Here is a 25066-nt window from a genome sequence, read left to right on the forward strand (position 1 = left end):
TACATCATCTTTCACGCTTTTTGGCTGCAAGAAAAGCTATGGAAGCATAGAATGATTTGACAAGGTTCAAAACACAATCGTGATCTGTCCTAAAGACCATAGGGTACGATCACTTAATTGTATCTCCTCCCCGTATGTGGCTTGTGTAACCTATGTCTGCAGATCTCCAGATTGTTGAGAGGGGCTAAACCAGTGGCAGCTAAAAAGGAGATTGGGGAAATGGCAGCCATATTCACTGCATCACCACCCACTTCCAAGACCCCTCCTTACTGGGAATAATGTTTTATATAAAGCTCTTGTGCTCAGACCCTGGCACAAGCACTTGAGATCCTTTCTGCTGCAACAGGAATATGTGTGTAGGTGTACAAATACATGCCATGTTATTTTCATATGTTTATTTAGAGGATGATGTCTTGCTCATCCTCTCATGGTGCTCTAAGCGAGTCCCATCCATGACAGTGTACATGGAGAAGTCAGGTCAGGAGCCTGTGCTTTTGTGGGGTAGAGGGAGGAGGGAACAAGATACCATTGGTAAGTCCAGCTCTGTGTGAGGGAGATCCCTCGCTGCTCCTCAGCCTTTCCCTTCCAAGTCTACAGTACGGTTCTTGCAGTTCAAGTGCCTTCTCTGTATGATGGTGGAATCTATTAAACCAGTTATTGTGGTCAGGTTTCCCCCCCTCCTATGATCTGTCCCCTGGGGGTAGAGTGCGGCACAAAATATATTCCAGTGCGGTTGAAGGAGGATAAAACATTCAAAGCTTGTGAAACTGTGAACTCCATTCTGTCAGCTTTGGTGTGGGTGAAAAACAAAACAAAACAGGAAAGCACAGAGGGTGCCTCTACACAAGTGCAGAGGCTGCTCTGATGTGCTGTAATTACAGCGTGTCAGAGCAGACTCGATTAATCAAGTCTGCTGGAGCGTGGTAATTACCATGCTCCAACCAGCCTCCGCATCTCGTGTACCACCATCCCCGCGCTTCGAAATGGCAGCAGGGACACTTTACCTAAAGCTTGTTCAACAAACTTTAGATAAAGCAACCTGCCACTGTTTTGAAGTGTGGGGTCGCTGATGCATGAGATGCTCTGGGTGCTTTAATTGGAGCGGCTCTGCGAGTCGTTCTAATTTAAAGCATTCTCCCCCATACCTGGAGCACATGTATAGATGCCCAGAGTCAGTAAGTGGCATTGCAGAAAGATCCTTGTAGTCATGGTCAGTTGGTCGCTCTGCCTAGTTTATGTGGTAGACCTGCACACAGACTCACAGAAGTTTAGTGCTGGAAATCAGGCTCACTTGCAGCATGGTAGCCAGAAGACTGGCTGAGAAGAGATGAGAATATGCAGCCTTTCAGCTCCAGATCTTTTGTCTGAATGTAGCCCTGATATGGAGTGACCCTGGTAGTTTCCTTTCAGCAGCTATTCCGTTTCCTGGTGAGCTGATATTCATGCCACGTGAGCTGTTCCTGGTAATTGTGCCATCCTGATTGGCAGCTTCAGTACAGCCTAGTCATTGAACAGGCAGAAAGTGGACCCTTGTGTGTCTTCTAGAGATGGTCCTTCTAGGTCAGGGGTGGCCAACCTAAGGCTCCAGAGCTACATGTGACTCTTCAGAAGTAGGAGACGCACATTAACTTCTGGAGAGCTACATGTGGCTCCAGAGCCGCAGGTTGGCCACCCCTATTCTAGGTGAAGAAAGCTTTCCATATTCCTGCCAGTCAGTAACTTAATTTGAAAACAAAGGACTTGTCTACAGTCACAGTTAATTTTGTCCAGCTGAAGGTGCAATTTCCAAAGGTGCAAAACTGTCTGTAGCCCCTTAAATTGATTTAAACTGGCTTGTTTTGGTTTAGCTGAAGTCTGTTAGGATCTGCCCTGAGCTGAACATAAATTAAAAATAATTGTGTCCATCTTGGGGTTGCATGGAATTGATGTAAACTTGCATACAGACAAATGACAGATAAAGGTCTTCATGTTCTTTTGTTTTGTGCAGTCAGTGACACCCCTGAATCAAAAGGAGAACAGTTTACAGGTATTTTGCAGTAGTGTGAATGACAGCATAAGTAGCAAAGCAGTAGTGAATTAGGCTCAAATAATTTGTTTTGATTTCCAGAGCTTTCAGCCTAGCATCTTTAATGAGACTCAGGCTTACTTTAAGGGGGGCAGGAGGGGGGCTGGTTAAAATAAGAAAGGCAAGCGGGGGAGCTAAGAATGAATAAGAAATGGGTTAACTTAGAACTAGTTTAGGTTGTACCAGCATATCTGATGCAATTAACACAGTATGTATGGATAGGAGAAGCCGTTTCTTTGATCCAAAGAACCTACAGCTGGCGATGTCAGCAGGGTTATACAGCTGCTGTCACATTCAGTTCTCCTTTTTGTAAAGAAAAATGCACCTGCTAAGTTTCTTGTTCTGTGATTTCCATGTCTCACAAGCTGTTACAAAACAAAAGGCAGGGAAGCATCTGGCCAGCAGCCTTCACTTGCCATTGCTATAAAGCTTTCAGAAGCTGTGGGAAGTCTTTAGTTTGTGCCAGTGTTTATGGTGAAAAATCCTCTAATTCAACATTAAATTGCAAAAGGTTGGAATGTCTTTTGACTGTGCCTTAGGCAACAGGCCTTGCATATTGGAGTTACCCCTTTTCACCTGGATGCCTTACCAAAATCTGGCTGTTGCAGGTTGTTGAAGTTAGCCAAATTTTAGCCAGGTATTTTCCATGCAATACAGTTTCTCTACAAGAAGCCTTCTCACAAATATCTTAATTGAAAAATTGCAGTTAAATGTGCCAAGTTCAACAAGGCTTAACGCAACCTGTAACAGCAGGAAATAGCTGATTGTCAGAAGTGTTTTATGTTAAAATCCCATGGGGAGGGGAAAGGTCAGAACTTGAGACAGTTGAGTCTTATTTGCTCCTACAGTAGCATATAGTTAACTGGGCCTTTGGGCTAGAAGCCTTTCTTGTAGAAAAGTCTCCTGACTCCAGACATAGTTGTTTTAGTTAGTAGGTGCTTGGACACAAGAACATATTGTATGTGTATGCTGTGCATTTCCACAGAAGTCCTGTTTTTAGCTTGGGGTGCCATCTCTTGGAAAGTGAGGTCTCCATGCAACAGTGCCCCTGGTTCTATAGGAGCTTGTAGAGGGCCAAAACATGAGCTGTAATTGATTTCTCCCAATCATCCCTTGCCACCATACTAGCTTTGTGCCTTCAGAGTTCATTCGGAGGCTATAGGAGTCCCATGCCTTCAGGAACATCATTTAAAGTTCTGTTTAATTTTGAAATCCAGAGTGTGAAAAGCCCCGCATAAGGTCTCCCGTTCCTACACCATGACAGCACATTTGCAAACTTGCTAGCGCCTTTCAGTTCTGATTAGACTGGGAAGGCAGCAGCTCCGCTCTATTGCACATTTTTATTCCTTGGAGGTATGTGCGGTGACAGATTTATTGTCCAATCCTGACTTTATGCTGTTAGCTTTTGGCAGTTCATTTTTCTGTATATTAAACTGGATTGTTTCAAATATTCCAAAACAAGCCACATTTTCATAAATGAAACAGCTGCCTGGTCATTTTTCATGGGAAAACATTCTGAAGGAGAAGCATTTGTACCACATGAACTTCCAGGAAACGGTGCTGAACAAAGCAGGGAGGGTGGCGTTGGAGAACACAGTTTTTAATATCCAAGTTTTGAACTGTATTTCATTGAAGGCAAAGTTTGATCCATGCAGTGCCTTACAAATACAAGCACTGGCCATCCACATTAGTGGGTCTAGCAACCAGTAACCCATTACATTAAAAATGATGCATCTTCTAGAGGTGCAAAAGGCAGAAGTTACATGCAACTTCCTCTTTCTCCCTGTCCATCTTATCTGTTGAAAAAGTGAGCTTAGCTTTGTAGTTTGCCTTCAGAGCTGCTATACTAATGGTTCCCAACCTTTTTAGACTCAATGCACCCCTCAGTATATTCAGGGCATCCCTCAGAAAATGCCAGCTCTTAGTTTTCACTATTTTTTGACTATAGAAAAATAATAGAGCAGTTTTTCCATTGCTAAGAACGCAGAAAAGCCACAACAGGTCAAAATATTTTTGATACTAAGGATTCCTATTTGAAATCTCTGGCTTTATCTTGTGAAGCATGTTTGTACACCAAGGGTGCTAACATTGCATGGCACCCTTTAAAGGATTTGCTGTGGCACCTTGGTTGAGAATCACTAGGCTGGATAGTAACACTGTGTCAGCACATCCTGAGTCTGGTAATAATGTTATCCTTGTGGGCACACTACCTGCCTTGCTGTGGATGGCAAGAATGTTCTTAGAATCTGTATGTAACGTGTTTGGCAAAAAACCCACGAGACCGAATCTCTTCTTCAGACCTGGCCTAATCTATGACACTATTTACCCCTTCATGAAAAAAATCACATCACTTCTATCCTACTTGCTTGGTTCACATCACTGTCACATCTGACCCTTTCATTGTCTCTTAATGTATCTGTCCTCCCAGTAGCCCCTTGACATAGGATAAGGTAAGTGTCCTTCTAGTGCAGATAGGGAGCTGAGGCACAGAATGACTGACTTGTATTATAGAGCAGGTTTAAGATGGTTGGAAGAGAATTGAACCTTGGTCTTCCTAGTTCCAGGCTAGCACCCACCCTAGCCAGTGGACCATCCTTCCTTGTTAGTGTCTCAGTGCAAATGGGCAAAGATCAGTTGACTGGCCTGTTGGAAATCCAGTGTTAGAAATGGCAGATACGCTCCAAATCAGGATTGAGCCATATGATTTAAGAGATTATGGTTAGTTCAAAGTATACCTGTTATACAAGGAAAGGCTTTAAATTCTCCTTGAGGAGGGAAGGTTTTTTTCATGCAAAAAATTGCTGCTTTTTTTTTTTCCTTTTGAGGTTACAAACTGATGGTTCTGTATAGGCAGAGACAGTGCTCCACACAGTGTAATATGTCACTGTTAGCACAGGGATCTGAAATGCCTTATACTCACACAATGGTTTCTTCTCTGTTCAGGCAAATGTGGAGGTGATCACAGTTTGTTTTTGCAGAGCATAGGAGACCAGAGCTTGGAGTTTTCCCAGGAGCCTCCTGGTTTTGCTTTTAATTCTGCTTGTTATGCAACTTAAAGGCCTGATTATTATTTTTGGCCACTCACAAGCAGGGGAGGAGGATGGGGCTTGAAGAATTGCTGACTTCAGCCGCTGCTAACGTTTCCATTTTTTGAAGAGCCTTGGTCCAACCCCAAACCTTTGGAAAGTGCAATAGTAGAAGCAACCACCTTTGTGCGATGTTTTACTTATTTGTATTCTGATTTGTCTGTGTGGCAATAGCAATGCCCACCCAAGAGGCCCAGACATGAATGCTGATGCCACAGTGGGGCCCAAAGTGCTGAACAAATGTGCGTCTTTGTAACAGTTGGCACGTTTTGGCATTCTTCCTTTGAGGATCACATTTTCTGGCTGGTTCTCTGTAGCACATAAATATTATTACTAATATTACAGTTAGCTTTAATGTAGCCAGCCTGTCGCAGTCAAACAGTTAGGAAACTCAGATGTTCAGCCATAGGCAGAGACCACATTGCAAACTTGAATAGTTGTTTCACATATGGGGAAAATCATGTACAGCAATTTGATTGAAATGTTTTTCACTCAGTGGGCTGATCTCCTTTTCAGAAAGGTGGTTAGTCCGTGTGATAATCATATCTGCTATGCTCCTGGTTTTCAAGCGTGTGTTAGAAGAGAGATTATGTAGGAGAAATGGTAGAAACGTGATGCCAGAATGGACCAGCAATCCATCTAATCTCTTGTCCTGCTTGCTGTAATAGGCTACAGTCCTTGATTTAGAGGATTGTACCAACCCCTCCAATACTACTCAGCCATCTGTGCAATATTTTATTTTGAAGGAATGTGTGAGAGGAGAATGACTTTCTTCTTGACTTCTGCTGGTGACCTGTTTATGTCCTACAGTTTTGTAGTACTCGTAACTCTTATTCTGACCACTCTAACTGCAGGAGAGTCACTTAGCAGGACAGTCTAATCCTCTTTTGAGGCTGGCTAGATTTTGCAGCAGTGAATTCCATAGGCTGCTTAAGGCAGTATTGGGGAAGCATTTGTATCTTCTTGGTCAGCTTTGTTTCAGCAGGCCATATTAAACCCTTTTCACAATACACGTGACTAGTTGGAACACAGCGGACCATGACAGATTGGCAGAAGCATCAAAGGATAACCGCTACCCTACTCAGGTTCTTATATTGAGCCATTTGATGTGCTGTCTGAACCCCTGGTCCTGAGAGAACTTGTGTACAGCCAAATGAAATGATGCTACAGACAACTTGCCTTTTTCTGCCTTGGGCACCCAGCATCATATCAGCATTTGAACACCATGTTCAGCAACTGAATTAGCTATTACATTTGTAGTGAAAGAGGAGTCACGTCTCCGTAGTCTGTTCCGTTCCGTCTGAGTTCTCTTTGCTGAGGCAAGTTACCAACGGTTGATCAGTCAGTGCTCACCATGAGTGATTTCTCCGGTGTAAAAGAAATTCAGTCTTCTGCTTGTTTGTACACCAGCCTGGGATGTTAATTGGACAGGAACAGACAGTTTTGGTCATTAGTAACTGGGCTTGGCTAGTTGTGCAGTGACCCAAGAGTGAAAGTTTGATGCACATCATTTCCCAAAGTCTTCACTTGCAAGCATAATTCCCCTCCTGCCACCCCCTTGCCCTAATATGGAGCGATTCACAGAGTAATTCACTGACAACTTTAAGGAAGTGAGAAAGGAAAGTCCATATCAGAGGTGGTGCGCGTTAGCCTTTGACCACTGCATCCTCTTTTTTTTTTTAACTCTCTAATTGCTTTTGTGATGTGACAGAGATAATATCTTTGCTAAGCCCTGCTTTACTGTTCAGAGTAGGCATCCTGTAAAAGACGTCTGCTGGTTAAGTATGAAGTGGAAGGGAGAGAGGCCTTGGCACGTGCTTTCCTAGGGAAAACTTAGGCTTCCCTTTGTGAGCTCAGCAGCACCTGATGACTGGAACCGCTGCAGTAGTAGTCTGTGCTGGTACCAAGCATCCACAACTGCTCACAGAGACTGCAGACAAGCATCTGCATCTTAACTGTTCCTCACACTGCAGGTGGAGTGAAGAGGAACTGCTTGCAGTTCTAGCCAACTGCAGGGAACATCATGACCTGAAGGCTGCCATAAGGAGCTTGCCTTGTCTGTACTGGGGAAATTGCACAGCAGTGCTATAAAGTTCCCTCATTGTTGGTCACAGCTGCATCCCCCTTCTTCCCCTCCCCAAAACAAATATAAACAATTGGTTTAAGTAGATTAAGACAATTTCTGTGCTAAGGAGTCTAGCAAAACCACGGCTTTCAAAATGGGTATGTTTTGTCCATGGCTACACTTCTTACTGAAGCTGTAAAGCATTCATTTACACACCCCTGCTAATGTGCAGACACCTTTGAACGACAGCCCCGCCCCAGAGAGCTTACAGCCTGAAGGTATTGACATGTGACAATTGAACCGTTCCAAAATGTCACTGATTGGGAGCCCACAGTATGGTCGGGTTGAGGGTGGAGGCAACGTGTACTCTGTACTCTCCGCTCTAGGCAAGAGCAGAGCCCCCACCAGAGCTGCAAGGGGAAGGTATGTAGTGGTGGGGAGCAAAGGCAGGACGGGGAAGCCAAAGCTGGGAGGGGCGGGGCTGGGCTCTGACCCCGACCCCAGCTTCAGAGTTGGAGTTGGTGCTATAGCCCCTCCCCCACCTCCTGGCTTGTACTTGAATCTAAGCCAAGGGGCTCTTCTCCCCATGTTGAATGGGGAGAAAAGCCTCCTCTTACCTTGGAGTAACTACAGTATTTTTGTCCTCCAGGCATCCCAAACTGCAGTGCTCCTCACCTACCATGCCAGCCCCCCCCCACCCCTGCACCAAACCCATGCAGGGTAGATGCAACCAGGACACGTACAGAGACCACAGTCTGTAGAGATGGGGAAGCAGAAAGCCTCTGTCCATTTCACTTCCCTGCTAGGGACCCTGGGCAGGAAACCTGGACCTATTTGTGGGAGGGGAGAGGAGGGGAAGGGAAGGGGTTTTGTGGTCCCCTGTTTGTGGTGGGTGGATGGTTGTGCCCGTAATAGTAAACACCTGTTAATTGCTGGGTGGTGGTAGTGATGGGGAAACAGAGCCGTTGCACAATGGCCACTTATTAGAGCAGAAGTGAATTATCCCATTAACTGTTAGTTGTTCGGCACCCTCTGTGCTGCACTTCTGCAGTCTGCCCTCGTCTGCAGGCTCCATCCTTCTGCACACAGGTGTTGGAAAAGCCAGGGAGTTCTTGGGGGGTGAGAGGGGGCACACCACACCCATCCCCATGGGAACCACGAGCAGGGTGCCACAGAGCCCCCCAGACCTGGCACCCCCCGTCCATTCCAACCTTCAGCCCCAATCCAGGTCTCCTTCCTCCTCTAAGGCAATCCTGTGGAAAACTCTGGGCACCGACCCCTGCAAAGCTTGGTGATCTGGGCTCTCGACCACCCCCTGGTGGCATTTTGGCTACAATGCATCTATAAAAGAAGATCGTTCTACTTAGAACAGTTATCAGGGTATATGTGGACACTTCTGTTCAGGGACATTTGCAGGGGCTGTTGCAGTGTGGTTGCACCCTGCCCCCTTTGATTCTTGCTCCACACAGACTTTAAAACCAACTGACTAGGAGGGGCAATAGCATTTCTATTCAGGCAACAGCAAGGGAGTCAACTGACTTTATCGTTCACTATAATCTACCTGATTCCTGCTAATCTCTCTTCACTCCACAGGTGTTAATGGCCCTCTCTCCTTTTTAGTAGTATTGATGTTCCACGAATCTTCTGCAGCTCTGCTATCTGTTAGCCATTCCTGGTAATCTCTCTTCTGTTTCACAACCCTGCAGACTGTTTTTAGCTCTAGCTAAAAACTTTAACTCAGGTGTGGAGATGACTAACAGTGAAGCACTGGATCTACTGTCAAGATGCTCAGTAGGCTAGATTTTGTTTTACAAATCTGAATGAGAGATGCACGTTTAATTATAATTACTCCAGAACTAATCAGATACTTTCTTTTGACTATTTTTTGCCCAGTTTCTTGTGTTTTTTTAACTTTATATATCATCTAGTAAACTAATATGCATGCCTACAAAGTTATATTTGTTTTTGCTTTGTTTTTAAACTGATAAATACAGCACTAGGCCCCTAACATAGTACAGCTTTTAGATTCTCTTTAAGTGGAGAAAAATGTGCTGTGTTTTATGTGATGATAAACCAAACCATCTGTACCCCCGTCCCTCCCCCACCTCCAAAATCCTAGTTGTGCCATGAACATTTTTGAACTAGTATCCAGTCAATGACATTCTTGGAATGGTTCTAGTGTTGTCTGTCTGCACCCTTAGTTTTCATACGTCACACTGAACTGGTTCACAGGGAGCTGGTTCAGATATAGTACTTGATTTTTCTAGATGGATTTAAACCAATTTAACAGGCTTGTATGCCTGTCTGCTTCAGTTTTAAACCATGTTTAAACTGTTTTAAGTGTTACATGCATCAGTGCCCCAAAGAGTCAAAGGGAGAAGGGATATGTGGTTTGACAGGTTGGAGAGAAGCAGGGCATTAAGTGACTTCCATACAAAATCTGTGGCAGAGATGGGGGCTCAAACTTTGCTCCCTGGTGTCCCAGGGCACTGTCTTTACCAGGAGCCTATCTTGACCCTCCTTCAGGTGACTGGTTACATCCTTCAGGATAGGAATGAACCCTGCCTCACCACAAGGAGCTCACGTTCTACAGAGCCAGAACTTCTGCACAGACACTATTATTACACCCTGTTGTGTTACTGCTTTTAACCATCTGAAGTCTGCAATTTCCTTGTGCAGACCTCATATCTTGCTGTAATAAAAAACATTACGTAAGGGAGCTGCTGATAAGGCCAAGCAGGTTCCATGACCAGCATATATTTGAATCTCAAGGATCTTTAACCATTTGCCACCTGATGAGAATCTTGCAGTGAAAAGGACAAGCAGCAGTGCTTGTGACATTAAAAGTCCTAGGCTGTAGCTGATTCTGAATGCATCCTGATTAGGATGAATGTAGGTAGCCAGAAGATATATACAGGTAAATATAATATCAGGTTTCCCAAGGTTGTGCACTAACCAGAGATGTTGCTAACCCTGCATCAGTGCAGGGAATACGCTCGCAGGAACCATTTCCAGCAGCTTGTCAGCTTCTGTATGCCTGGTTGCCATTTAGGAATTCCCTACCCCATAATTTGAAGTTGCCTCTCTGCTTTGGTACTGTGCGGTGCCCTCCATTTAACAAAACACAGAGTGTATTTGCAAGTCTAATTGGTGAAATTTTCATAGGAACAGACTCCTTCTGTTTGTTGTTTAGCTTAGTTCAGAAACTAAGGAAGCATGCAACGGCTAGAAAATCTGCCTTTTACATGATGTAATGTCATCTGTTTCTGTGTGGTAAAATATGCACTGAGTCACTCTAAGACATTTTCACAGTGACTATCAAATCGCAATTTAAACTGGATTTGTTTACTTGTGCTGAATTGGGGTCCTTTATGGAATATAGTGAAGAGGTTTAGAAAAAATGGTAAAATTTTCCAAGTCCAGTAACAGTGTGTAACACTTTTTACCTTCCACCCACCTCAGCCTAGTAGGTTTGTTCCATTTGGGGTGTTATAATTCATTCTTGTCAAGTACAAGTGTAGAGATAAATTGTGGCCAATGTTTTCTTGCTGAGATAAATCCTAGGCAATCTTATCCCATTAATCCCCGTTTTACATGCTTCTGATTCAGCAATCCTGCTGATTCAGAGGTTAATCTGTTTTACCTTTGCTCTGCTTTGGTCTTTTTGCTTTTGAACTAAACCTCACATGGGCACATTCACACTGCTACAACAGCCCTCTAAAATGTCAGCCTTTGGGCTCGCTTTAAAATTATTGAGATTTTAAAGGCCAATTAAGGTGTTTCCCCTCCCCCTCCACTTTTTAAAATACGTCCCTTTATTTTGCATAAAGCAAAAATTCTTCCTTGCCACACCTAAAGATCACATGGTGATGGTGCGTGTGTTGCCACCTCTCAAGACAAAAAGTATTCTACGGTGTATGCGGGGTGAAACGAGAATAAGCACAAGGCATAATATTTTTGAACAAAGACTTCACACCACAGTTGCCTCAGCATAGAAAGAAGCATGCTGTGCCATGGTCTTTGCTGTACTGTCCTGTAGTTAAACAAAAGATGTCCATGTCCACACTTGCCATCCAAACACCAAGTGGCAAGACATACTGCCTTCCTGTAAGGATGAGGGCACTAGCTGGGCCAGGCCCTACTCCAGCCCACTTCTAGATACCAGTGGGGACATCAGCTTGTGGTTCCCCTGTAGGGAAGCATGAGCACAAGTATCTGGTTAGATTAGATAGGCTTGCCTCTGTATGTCCTGCTTCTTTTGCAGGGTGGAGGAAACCTTGTTGCATTTCCTTGCAGCCCTTCTGTCTCCTCCAGAGCCTCAGTGATGTTTTCTCCCCCTACACACAGCTGTTCCTCTATACACTTCCTGCCCTGTCAGTTTTGTGAGTTGTCTTCATCAACCATCTCTTGGGGCTGGTCAAGAATGGTCGGCTACCAGTCCTGGAGGGGTGCTCTCTGTAACTATTGGGACTTTTTTCATTCCTTTTTCCTGATAACAATTTGCTGAGTTTTTGAACTAGATCTTGGAGCAGTGGGCCTCTCTCAGTGTCTTCATCTCTTCCCTCATTGTAAGACCATGGCCACTTGTTGCTACTTTGATAATTTTTTTCTCTTTCACTGTCACTTTACTAGGTTTTGCCTGTGAATTGGCCTAAAAAATATTTCTACATTTGCCACTCTGGAAGACTTGGGAGCAGCAATGCTGATGTTCCAAGAGCTCTCAGAAAATGTTTATTAGGACATGTCTGGTGCAGTGGGGCTCAACCTTTTGGCCCCACAGGCCAGAGGAGTGGGGTGGGACTAGTCTGTGAGCAGGATCTGGCCCTGCATGCCAGGTTGAGGCCCTGGGGGCTTGCTATCATCCCATCCCTGTCCTGAGCCCTGGGATTGGTCCCTGGGGGCCCAGTGCCACCAACTCTCCCTGGTAATTGGTCTCTGGGGGGCCTGCCACCACCCCCTCCCACCCGGCACACTGAGGTTGTGTCCCAAGGGCCTGGTGCTGTCCTCTTCTGGCCCCCCACACAGGGACTGGGCCCTGGAGCCTGGCCATCCCCACCTGACCGTGCACACTGGGATCAGGTGCCCAATTTGGTTCTCAGGGCTTGGGGCTTCCCATGGTTGTGGAAATTTGATGGCGGGGGAGCAGTGCCACCACTCGCCCACCACCAAATTTCTGGATCCATAGATAGCCTTACGGGGTGGATGACATAGGGCTGTGAGCCAGATTGAGCCTTGTTGGTCTTTGATAAGTTAAAATGTTTCTGTAAAGATTATTGTTATGGTAAAATGGATATGTCCTCTCAATGAGGTATGGCTAATCACAGGGATCCTGGTTTTTCTCTGTTTAAAAATCCCAAGTCCTCTGAATAAACCCCCCCAATTTTTTTTTATACTGTTCTGATTACTTTAGCAATTTGGTTTCTCCTATTAAACCTGCTGATATACATCATCACCTCACCACCAGCAGAAACAGCTCTGCAAAGCCATTCATGTTAAAAAATGTTGTGATTGGTATGTTTTGTGACCATTTTAAACATGATATGCTGTTTTCCAAAACTCCCCATATCACTGGCAATTCTCCAAGTGCTGGGTCTGTCTTTTGTATAGGTTCCTATGTATTTTTCCTAAATGTAGCAGTGCCTAATAACATTCATTTTGTACCTCTTTTAGCATTTCCAGGCCTAACCTAACTGCAAATGCAAATAAACCAAAGCCCTTAGTTTCACTAATCCTTATAAACAATAGATTAAATAGCACTGTCCCACATTTTGAACCCTCCATTCAGTGGGTCTCTGCTTGCTCCTCATCTCCTTCATCCGATCTGGGTTCTTCCCATCTCTTCCAGGCCTCATGCAAGCCTGTACATGTCGTCTGCTTAATCAGGAACTGCTGTGTTAATAGGGTTCTCCTTTTAGTGGCCCCACTGGCTGGGGAGACTGGAAAGGAAGGTTAACTATTTTTCAAAGCTTCCATCCTGCATCATTGCTCTAAAATGGCTGCTGTCTGAAATAATATTTTTACTTTTTTTCATAAATTTCTTGGCTCAAACACAGAGTAATGAATAAGAAGGGAAGAATGTTTCTTAAACCCCACAGGCAATGCCCTTTAGGTCTCTGAATGCATGTGGCTCTGCAAAGTCATAAGTCATTTAGTTGTTGATTCACAGTTGCTCTGATTCTCTAGTTTGCTTGTTCCCCTGCTGAGTTCGAGCTGTAGTTGTTAAAAGTAATCTCTGGTTTTTGTGCTCTTTAGCCTTTTTTACATCCTTGAGAAGGTTTATGAAACAAACTATTTGGTGCCCAAAGACTAAGAGAATGGTTTTTAGTGCTCACCTGCTCTTGTATTCTAGTTCTGGTGCTGCAAGAGAGGTTTCCTTCCAGAACTGCCCCGGAGAAGAAGTTACAACCCGTGCTTTTCTAATGTAAAATCCTGTAGGGTAAATAGTTAGCTGAGATGATGAGGAATCCCTGGAAAAAGCAGTCAATGGGACCAAGTGGGAATGGAGGGGATGGGGTCATTGCTTATAATTGTAAGCAGCTAACTTAGGAGGTGTGAGCTGTTAATAATTATGAAACTCATTCTGGGCTTTCGGGACTATCCTGCAGCAGATGAGTTGAAACTACTTGGTGGTTCTGATACTTGATATGGAATTACAAAAATGTTGTCTGGATTATATTAACTTGCATCTGCATGTGATTATCCGCCCTCTGCCTTTAAAAATGAGCTGGGTTCACTTGGCCACAATATATATATGGTATGTTTAATATATAATACACATTTATAAAGTATAAAAGGAGTTTTGTAACTTGCTAACCAGACTTCAGAATGGTGTCAGGTTTGTAAATGTATATCAATTACCAAAGGTGCCAAAAGTGGTGGGGTGAGGGACACTCTCAAAGATGATGGGGAATTTTAAGTGCAAGCTTAAAAAGCTTCAGGGTTAATTCTGTCAAATAATTTTATTTTTGCCTTTGCTCACCCCCAAATTCGTGCAAATTTGGCAATGCCAAGCCAATGACTACATCTATAGGAGTGTGTTCCCAGCAATGGATGGCTAATGACAGTATATCTGCTGTAGCCTGTTCCTAAGCTAAAGTTAGCACAATATAATTTTAGTTTTAAAGGAATGGTTGAGAAACAAATATATGTATTCAGTCTACAGGACTGTTATCTTGTGCTTTAGAGCTGCCATGCTTGGAAGGCAAATTTTTTTGTCAGGAAAAGGAGTGTTCTGAGTTATTTGTACTTATTGCATCAGTCTTCATGCTCACCAGTTATAGCTTCATTTGCAATAGCTTCATTATGAATCCTTATTTTGGAGGGGAGGAGGAAGGGAAAGAATCTTCAAAGATTTTTCAGGCTGTAAATTAAATGGAGGTTTAAATGTGGTAACAGTGGATCTTGGTAAGTCTAATGGCTTCAAGAAGGACTCCTAGGAGATGCATGCGTGGTGGGAGAACTGAGTGAGTCATGTTGGGAATATAGGGCCTTCATTTGTGGAAGCCTACATTGACCTTTAGCTTCAGTAGAGTTGCAGTTATTCACATCAGCACAGCATCGGGCTCCAGGCCTCTCATATTATGTGCCCTTGTCTTCAGGGATGTGTGTGTGTATAATTTTAAGGGTTGAATAATGGACCACAGGAAACAATCATGCATGTAGAGCATGGATTACGCATGTTGGGCAGAATCCTTTTGAACCATATGCACCTAAATAGCACATACACTGCTGCATATCTGCAGTTTTTGGCCCTTACACATACTTAATGATTCAGCTCTGGATGCACAAGTGTCCACACTGCCACTGAGCAGGCTCAGTGGGGCCCTGTTCTGGCCAGGCAGGTACGTGGCCTCAGACACTTGCCCAGGTATGCACCTAAAACTGAGTAAGTCCTGAAATTGTAGCTGGGCAAAAGCCCTTTGACTTGTGACGATAGTCAGAAGAGAACCCTGCCTTGTCCTAGTCCCAAGACCAAAGTGCTTAGGGCAGTTACTCAGGAAATGGGAAACCCAACTTCAGTGCTCCCCATTCTCACCAAGAAGGTGTTTGAACCTCTATCTCATGGCTTCCAAGCCAAGTGATCTAACCACCAGGCACCAGATCAGGCCTTATCAAACTAGTCTCCAGCCCTTCCCATGAGGCTGCCCAATGGGTAACCAAGAGAGAGTAATTTGTAGGGCAAAGAGGAAGAGAATAAGCCAGTGAGTGTGCATTTCAGTGAGATGTCAGTTGTACTGCATGGGAGAAGGCCCTAGTTCCTAGCTTGGACCCTTGCTCTCAATGAGGCAGAAACATCCCTGTTGCTCTCTGTCCATTTTATCCAATAAAAATATAAAATTCAGTGGTTCAGCTTCACAGAGAGGGTTAGAGTAGTGTTTGATAATGCCTAACCTGTGTGGTGGTTAGACCAAAGACCTTCTAACCAGGAGGCACTAGAACCCAGGTCTTACACTCTGTGCAGAAGTCCTTTAACCACTAGGCTATTGGGTTAAAGCAGTGGTGCTCAGCCCCTGGCCTGCGGGCCAGATTTAGCCCCCAGCACCGCATCGTCTGACCCATTGGCTTTCCCCGATTTCTGCAAGTTTGGCAGTGAGGGGAGCAGTGGTATCTGTTCTGCCAAATTTCTGGACTCAGGGGAACTCTAGGCCCTGCATTTGCCCTGCATGCAGAGCTGGGCCCCAGGGGCCAATCCTGGTGTGCAGGAGCAGAGCTGGATCCCAGGGCCTGATCCAGCCTTCAGACTTGCCCCACACCATTCATTTGGCTTTCAGGACCAAAAACTTGAGCACCGCTGGGCTAAAACATAGGAGGGTGATTCTCCATTTGTTTCCCCACGACAAAATAGCAGCCAGAACTGTGTGTAAGGGCCAAAAACTGCTGTTATACAGCTGCATACAGGCCATTAGGGAAATAAAGTTGAATGGGATCCTGCACAGTGAATGCATGCTGGTCCTCCCCCCAAGAAGTAATTAATGATTTGGGGTGTCCTATTGTTTGGATGAGACTTCCTGAAAAACTGACTTTCTGTGACATGTCAAGCAAGATACTGAATACCAAGATACCAGAAATTACTAGTTTCTCTTGAAAACTTGGGTCTGTAGCATTTTTTTTTACCCTTTTGATTCTTATCAGCTCTTGACCTGGTAGCTCAGAGCAGGGGCATATTGAAGTCCTGGCTATACCATTCCTTTAGTTGTGTATAATTTAGCCCCTTAACTGATGGTTAAAATGAGGGAAAGAGAAGACCCCACAACTGGCTGGATCTTAGCTGATTTCTAAAGTCAGAGCTAACCTCCTGACTGATGCTGGGTAAACCAGTTTAGGTTTTCAGCTGTACTGTCAGAGATCAGTGAAACTCTCCCCTCCAGGTACCACTCAGGTGCAGCTTTCCATTGCTGCCATCTCTGCCTCAGCTTGCCCCTCCCTTCACTATGATTTTCTCGTTTATTTTTGTTCACTTGCTTCCACTGGCTTCTGGGGCTGATGTAGTCAAGAGGCACAAAAATCAGATGTGCAAAGAGGGATGTCAGGTAGCTTAGCACACTGGGGAACTAAGCAATTCTGTGCATATGGAACTAAAGGTTATGTTATGTTAATATAGCAGTTCATAGACATTAACTGTGCTTAATGTTTAATCTTACAAATGCATGAGTCTTTTGGGTCAATTAAGATCAATTAAAGTCACTTCATTGGACCTAAAACCCTGGATTTCAACTGGGGCATCCATGTACCTGCAACTTCAGAGCATAATTGAAGATGTTTACCCTTTGAGAATCAGTTACTATGACTACAAGAATATTAGTAAAGCAGGAAACCTAATCTATAATAATAAAATAAGGGACTTCCATGCATTTGTATTCATGAATTCTCAGAGCTACTGAATATTATTATCCTTAACCGTTTTATTTAAAACAGTAAATGCATGCATATTGCAGAACTGGCTCATTCTCAGAGTCATTTCTCAGCCTATAAAATAGCATTTCTAATTTATATTCTTGTCTCGATAAGCTATTGCTTATTTTATTATTATTATTATTTATTATTATTTTTATTATTATTTGTTATTTTTATTTATTATTATTGCTTATTTTATTATTATTATTTATTGTTATGCTTATTATTTTATTATTGCTTATAATACTCTCTTCAAAATGTGAAACTTGCTCTTTGTGCTGTATTTATTTTCCTTGTGGCAGATACTCCTGTTTGTTCAGTTGGTGAATTCCCTTCCTCTCTTCTCCACACACATTCTGCAAACTTAACAAAAACCATGGATGTTCATAAAAACCTGCTAAAAGCACCAGTTGCATATTGACAGGAGTGACACGCCAATGCACCTGCAGAGCTGAGGTGGGAACACAAGGACTTCTTATAAGTTGAAGGATTCTAAATTCATGTGAACTCTCTTGACTGCCAGCCCCACAGCGCTGTCTGCACTAGGAAAATGACCCCCACTGCTAACAGTGGTTTAAAAATGGTCTAATTTGTGGAGTAGGCTGAATCATTAGGAAGATCGTGATCAATATGGGGCCCTAAGTTTTCAAAAATGACATCTTAATTAGGGCTCCTGATTTTGAAAACCTTTTCACGGGACCTGTCCACTGACCCTCTGAAAATGAGGCCTATTTAAATTGGGTCAAGGTGGGTGCCCCATTAGCTGGCCTGCAGTCCACAGACCAAATGTCAGTTTGACTTGCACGGACATCTGAGATCCACCCCCACCCTCAGCGAAAAATCCTAGTGGTGGGCCTCCCTTATTCAAGAAAGTGATTCATGAACCTTCTCCAGTTCATTACTGTACAGAGCACCTGCACCCCTAAGTGTGTGTCAGCCCTGTGGCAGCTACAGCTGCTTACACTAGAGAAGTCTAGGGGGAGAGGAGAGCATATATGTATTACTAACCCCCCCCCCACACACACACACACACACACACTTGTGGCTTCAGGGTGGTTTCTGCTGCTTCTCTCAGGCTCAGTGTTCACTACAGCCTTTTCCAGCTGTTACCATGCTCCACTTAGTAGATGGTGCTTTTCCAGTATGTGCTTTTTTCTCTTGCAGAGCTCCTGCAGTAGAGCCACCAAAAGTGCACGAATGTACATAGGCCAGCGGTGGGCAAAATGTGGCCCGGGGGCCGGATGTGACCCGCCAGGCCATTCTATCTGGCCTGTGGGCCCTGCCCAAAATTAAGAAAATTAATATTTATCTGCCCCTGACTGCCTGTCATGCGGCCCTCGATGGCTTGCCAAAACTCAGTAAGCGGCCCTCTGCCTGAAATAATTTCCTGCCCCAGCATATGCCCTTGTACTTGGCACTGGTGGCTTGTGTCTGCCTGCTGAAATTTTGGTATCCAAGGCAGCTGAGTGTAGACACATCCATGGAGACTAGTGGGCTGGCTCTGTATCATCTTTGCATCCAGTAGAGAGACAAAAACAGCAAAGCCATTGGGTTTTGCTTGGCCACCAGCAGCCACAGTGTAGGGCAGGGGAGGAGAATTATTTGCATCTGCAGGCCACATAGGCAGTTTTGGAAAGCTGTTGTGGGTCACTCTTCTCTCCCTCCCCCCCTTTCTCCCCTGCAACAGCCCAGAGTTTGCATGCCTTGTGGCTCCTCACCTCCACCCAGTGCCCAAAGCAGCTGAGTGCATGGTCCTGACCCTGGCCTGCCCTGTACCTGCTCCAGACTCACCCCAGCTGGAGTGGACCAGGTCTGAACTAGCCGGGACCCAGCATATGCATAGCCCCAGCTCTAGTGTGTCTTGCGCCTGCTCTGGACCTGCCCACCCACAATGAGCAGCAGTGGTGGCCAGGCAGAAGCTGCTGCTGGGCATGGGGGAATCCTCCTGTCCCCCCACTGCCACCACTGCTGGACCCTTTTTGCTGCAGCTGCCCAGAGCCTGTGCCCAAGCCATCCTGGGGCTCCTCTTCACTGCCACTGCTGACCCACTGGATAGTCAGGAGGCGGTGGTGGTGACTGCAGGAGAGAGGAGCCACAGGGCAGCCCAGGTGTGACAGCTGTAGCAAGAAGGGCCTGGCAGCAGCAAGGGGGTGGGGGCCACTTTTCCCCAGCACCCAGCAGCATTTTCTGCCCAGCCTCAGCTCTGGCATATAGTGGGCGGGCAGGTCTGGAGCAGGCACAGAGCGAGCTGGGGTCAGAGCTGGGCGCACAAATCTCGGCTGGTCTGCTCCAGCTGGAGTGAATCGAGTGGGTGTAGGCCAGGCCAGGGCTGGGGCTGCGGACGGTTACCTACCAGTCTTCAGGGGGCCAGTACCAGCAGCAGCCAGAAGGAGCCACCCCAGCCCCACTGCCTGCCTGGGGCTGACGGGATGCACCATGTGCTGGACAGCACCTGGGCCAGGCAGGACCAAGGGACCCATTATGGGCTAGACAGAGTCCTTTCACTGGCTGGATCCAGCCTGCTAGCTGTATATTGCCCACCCCTGGTGTAGGGAAAGTGCAAAGGCGCCAGAGAAGTGTTGTTGCCCTCAACCCCCTGCCTCTTGTGCCCTGGTGTAGGAATGAAGTCAACTGTGACTGCTTTGGTCATGCTTATGGTACCAAAGAGTATGTAAAGATAGGGTGACCATATGGGACAATGTGCAATCTAGAACACTGTGCCCCTCTCCTCCCCCTCTTCCCCCACTCAAGTCAGCAGCACTGCTGCAGGCAGAGGCGGGGAGGAGTGGGGGAGGGCCGGGTGGCATGGTGCAGCTCTGGTATTATTATTCGGGCAGCTAAGGGAGTCAATAGCCCATTAATGAATTGTTCTGTACTTCACAGGTGTTAAGTCATCTCCCTTTTTTAATGGTCATTCCACTAATCAAGCTAATCTATTTTAAGGCACTTCTGATGTCTGCTAGGGCTTCTTATTTCATGGCTGGTGCCCAGGATGCTTGTTTTAATTTTCACTGGTGGCCAGGACCAGCCTCCAAAATTTGGGACTGTCCTGGCCAAACCGGGATGTATGCCCCTCTCTAAAGAAGACCTAAACCCTTCCTATTATAGAAATTTGCAGCCGCATAACTAAATTGATTTAGCTGCCCTAATGCATCTTGCTGTTGTTGTGTTTTTCACTGATATAAAGCAGGGTCACCCCAACCTCTCACCAGTGCAGGTCATGTACAGAGTTTTATGCGGGAGTGACTACATTGGTATCATTACCCCAATGTGTAAAATGTAAATGGGGACTTAGCAAAGGGAAGCAGACCTTGAAGGGGAGCCAGCAGCAGTTCTCTTGAAACAAGACTAGATGGAGCTGAAGAGCTGTCATTTGTTAACATATCTGCTTGCCAAATCAATCCCAGAATATTTCTAACTGGCAGGAGGCCTGACCCAAGCATGAACTTCTGGTTAAAGAATAAAACCTGATTGCAGAAAGAGAAGATGGGGCTTCTCTTGTATACTGTGGGCTGAAGGTGGAGAGAAGTGTGCTGCTGAAATGAGAAGTACTGACACTTCTTACCCTCTATCAATTTCCATTCCTCCCCCTTTCTCATAAGTGCAGAAAATGCAAGAATGCTTATTCCATTTGAAATGCATTGCTGGGAAAAAACACAGGTCTTTTTCCTAGAGCAAAACTATTTGTATTTCTTTAGCAGGCTCACAAAATGATTAGGTGATGAATGATGAGTAGAGGGCAAAGGCCTAAAACCAAGCAAGAAGGACTTACTTTGTGTACTTGGAAGGATGAGGGAGTATTCCACATTTACAGGTATATTTGGAAGAAGACAGGCTGCTAGACTGTCTAAGGCTGGGAACCTGCACCACTGACTATTGAGACTCAGTCCTGATCTCCCAAAACTGGGATTACCTAGATTCACAGCTTCTTTTACATTAAAAAGAAAGCTTTTTTTAAACAAGCATCTAGATTGTGCAAGGATTGTGTAGCAGCACTGCACTGGCTTTGCTGTAGGCCTAGTTTCTTGGGCACATGTCAGTTGTAACAAACCCTATGTTCAGCAAGCTCTGTCCCACTCAAGTCAGTAGAACCCTCCTCGGTGACCTCTTACAAAATACTAAGATGCAAAATACTGTTTGCTCGTCCATTCCTCCTGCAGGGCTTTTAAGCCTCTGCCTTGAGGCTTCCACCCATCTTGCTTCACATGAGCTCAAATGTCCCCCAGCCATTATATATACTGAAATCTCAGCAAGCTGGGACTGCATGCAGTCTGCCTTCCAGCCAAGCCCTGCTGTGTATGTAAAAAGGCCCAATCAAAACCCAGGGTCCCAACCCAGTGTGGGGTCTGACTCCTGAACTGAACTGTGCAGCTCAGCCCTAGGCTCTTCCCTACATGCAAGGCTACTTTTGTTTTTTTGGTTTGTTTGCTTCACTCTGTTTAAATCTCAGCCCGCCAGTCTGTCTGACTATAAAGCCCTGATTAGCAGCATGCAGCTTTATGCCTGGATTAGTCTTCTTCCCATGGTTTTGAAGTTGGTCCGGGGTATCAATTAGCATCTCCAAAATATGTGAACCAGTTCCAGCAGATGTATCCTCTTGTCAGCTTTTGCATTTCACTTATGACTGACACCACCTGTGCTGTTGCAGCCCCTGCGTGGTCTGCATCAGCAGCAGTTAAGCAAGTTCCTCCAGATGTTCTCAGAACAACAAAGAGAGCTGGGTTTTTTTTCTTGCTATCTTAGTAGCTCTTTCCTGACCCAATAGAGCACAGGTTGTGCGCACGTGGCCTTAAAACATCTTGACCCAGGATCTTTGAAAACTAGGTGCCTAAACCATGAGCCACAGGCTGCATAGTTTTTAGGATGATCAAGTGAGTAGTAGAGCTGTTACTATAACAATGATTGCCTTAGTCTACCACTGACCTTTAGTCTGACCTTGGTCAAGACATAGAATGACATAAACACTAGGCTAGAAGGGGCATCCACTAGTCCAGTGGTTCTCAACTTTTTTTGTACCAGGACCCATTTGTAAACATCAATGCCCAGTCCCAACCCACTGCCCCCCACCTCCAGGCCCCAGCCCTTCAGTGTGTGGGGCAGGGGGTGGGTGTGTGGGGCAGGAGGGGCCCCCAAGCAGTTTGTTCATGGACCTTTCATAGATTCTTGCTACCCGTGGGTTGAGAAATGCTGACCTAGTCCAATCCCCTGATCAGGGCAGAATCATCCCTTTTCTAAACCAGCCCAGACGAATGTTGATCCAGTCTGCACTTCAAAACTTCCAAGGATGGAAATTCCAGAGCCTCTCTCAGTAATCTCCTCCAGTGCTTCCTGATAGCCAACCTCCGTCTCCCTTGTTGCAGTATAAGACTAATTCTTGTCCTGTTTTCAGCAGCGTGGAATAATTGATCACCAGCATCTTTATAACCACCCTTTTTGTACTTAAACTGTTATCAAATGCCTGCTCAGTCTTCTCTTCTTCTGACTACATTGTAGTTCTTTCAGTCTGCTTTCCTATGACTCTGTTTTCTAGACCTCTAGATGTTTGTTTTGCATATGGCATTCCTGTCAATAGATTCTAGTCTGATATCAACTTTTTATGCAATAGCATTGACTCACATGAAGTTTGCAGTCCTCTATAATCCCTGATTCTTTTCTGCAATAAAATTATTTTTCACTCTCCCGCAATCCCTTTCTCCTCAACCCTCACCAGCATCTTCAGTATAATGAACACAGAAGTACTTACCTTCCTTTGTAATGTTCTTTGAAATATACAGATGGAAAGGCATTAAGTAAAACCTTGTTTAGTCTTTAATGCACTGTCCTAATATAAATTAATAATTCTCTTTCTTTCTTTCTCATTTCTTTTTGACAGATATGTCACCTGGGACCTAAAGGTAACTGGCAACAGTTTCTCCTGCACAAGAGGAGGGAAAAAAAGCCTTGTTCCAGAGCCAGCCCTCAGGATGTGGACAGTGGTTGTATTTGTCCTGTTGATTTGCTTGTGCATATCTGAAAACAGAATTTCCATCTTAAAGGAGCGAGGGGCCCGGGTAATACAGATAAACAAACTGAGCAGTGAAAAGCAGTGCAGACAAGCTTGCAAAAGCCTATCTGTTTCAGGTGAGACCACCTTCCTTTAACTTGAAAGCAATCTGCAGTTTTCCTTTGCTTTAAAGATCTCTATCCTTCCTCCAGAATCCCTCCTTTTTTCACTCCAGTTGTTTACAGGCATTTATAATTATGGCTTCTGTGTGCAGTCCTGTGGTGGCTAAATAATTTCTGACAGCTTTGTTTAAACTGAAAACAGAACAGCCATTTCCCAGGGCTTTTCTCGCTTCCGTAAGAAGCAGCATTCATGCGCTCTTGATGAGTGCTGATAGTGTGCAAATGATAGTATGTCACTGAACTCTAATGATCAGTGGACCACACAGATAGATGTTTGCAGCTGTACAGTGCCACAGTGAACTGCTGTGCTTGGGTGAGCTATTTTTGCTCCCCGATATTTTGACTTTTTCTGACTTGCAAGAAAGCAGATGTTCAGCCCTCACTAGCTTTCTTGAGAGAGAAGAAGAGTGAGGAGAGTGATGATTTTGGGTGTCCAGACTGAGATGTCTTAAAGGTACCCTGGTTTCCAGTGGGGTTACATGTTCACCTCTCAAATCTGGCCTTTTTGAGATGTGTTCATTACAGTGCCTAAAGTCATTAGCCAGTTTGAAAAGTCTTGGCCTCGGTTAAAAAAAAATCAATAAAAAAAAATTAGAGCAGTCTGGGTGAAGTAAATGGATTTTCATGAGAATCTCTGCACCAGATTTCTCTAGTTTCTCTCCATGTGTTGGTTGGTAACAGGAACATCATCAAACTGCTTTTAATACCCAGTACTTTCCAACTTGGGTACCAAAAATATAGGGCTCAACTTCCTTCCTCCCCTCATGGATCTGCCACAAAGGGGCTAGGCAAATCCAAAAATCAGGCCAGTGATTTAGGAGCTCAGATGTGGATTTATGTGCTAAATGTAGGCCCTGAAGGTAGAAAACTTTTGGTCTCTGCTCTTCCAGGTGGCCCTGTTGTTAGAGACTATACCCACTTCCTGATTATAGTGATTGACAGAAAGGCATCAGAAGAAGTTTGAGCACGTCACAAATGTCAGCTTTAGGCTCTCAGTTCCCCTTAACCATTAGCTCATTCTATTCCCTGTCACACTTCCTCATTAGAATTGTTATAAGAGCATGGTAGTTTTCCATCAGGGATTCTGAGTGTATGGGCAAGATTAATTGGTTAAGAAGCCTCCTGTTCCAGTTTCAGGAAGTACTCTAAATTGCTGATTTTTGCACCCACAGCAGGGTGCAGGGCTGTAGCTTGGCTGGACCAGCTCCAGGCAGGAGCTCCCTCCACAGCCCAGTAGGCAGGACCCAGCATAGGAGGAAGCACCACATCGTCATAGCTGCCAATGTGAGGCAAAACTCTGCACCACTGCTGCACCTTACCTTGGTGGCCATGGTGGCACAGCATTCCTTCCCGTGCCGGGTCTTGTCTGCTGGGCCATGGAGGCAGCTTCTACTTGGAGCAGGTCTGTGCCCCCTGCCTCCCCTATGTTCCCCTTCCCCTGCCCCCATAGACTTACCTGGATGGAGCTGTGGGAGCTGTTCGCTATCTTGCCTGGCTGCCATGTGCATGTATGCATGCACATACACATAGCACCCCCTGTGTCTTGCTCCCCACAACTCTAAGCAGCCTGTTGCATCCCAGAATTCAGCCAGCCTGGAAAAACCCGCAGTTTCCCACATTTTTCTCCACCAAAGGAGAAAATCTGCATTTTTCTCTTTCAAAAGAAGAAAGCGGCATTATTCCTTGGCAGATGGAAAACCTGGATCCCTGGTAATCATGTTCCTTCCCAACTTAGGGAGTAATAGAATTTCTCAGGAGTCAGGCAAGGGAGTTGTGTTATCTGCTTTGTTT

At 45.1% G+C, this 25066-nt stretch overlaps 1 protein-coding gene across 3 annotated transcripts in view; it reads left to right on the forward strand.

Moving 5' to 3' along the window:
* The window catches only part of CUNH11orf24 (chromosome unknown C11orf24 homolog), a 59109-nt gene that overhangs the window by 23817 nt on the left and 10226 nt on the right, over positions 1-25066 (forward strand). Inside the window, exons 1-2 of one of the 3 annotated variants that reach the window (XM_019519827.1) lie at positions 16153-16165; positions 22983-23230. In XM_019519827.1, the coding sequence (XP_019375372.1) occupies positions 23074-23230 (157 nt within the window). In that variant the 5' untranslated portion in view covers positions 16153-16165; positions 22983-23073. Of the gene's footprint in view, positions 1-16152; positions 16166-22344; positions 22419-22982; positions 23231-25066 lie in introns of those variants that run through there. The other 2 variants (XM_019519826.1, XM_019519828.1) reach the window with 2 other exon arrangements.

The sequence above is a fragment of the Gavialis gangeticus genome, unplaced genomic scaffold (assembly GCF_001723915.1).
Source record: "Gavialis gangeticus isolate Ggan-Ray unplaced genomic scaffold, GavGan_comp1, whole genome shotgun sequence".
In the NCBI taxonomy this organism is placed as follows: Eukaryota; Metazoa; Chordata; order Crocodylia; family Gavialidae; genus Gavialis; species Gavialis gangeticus.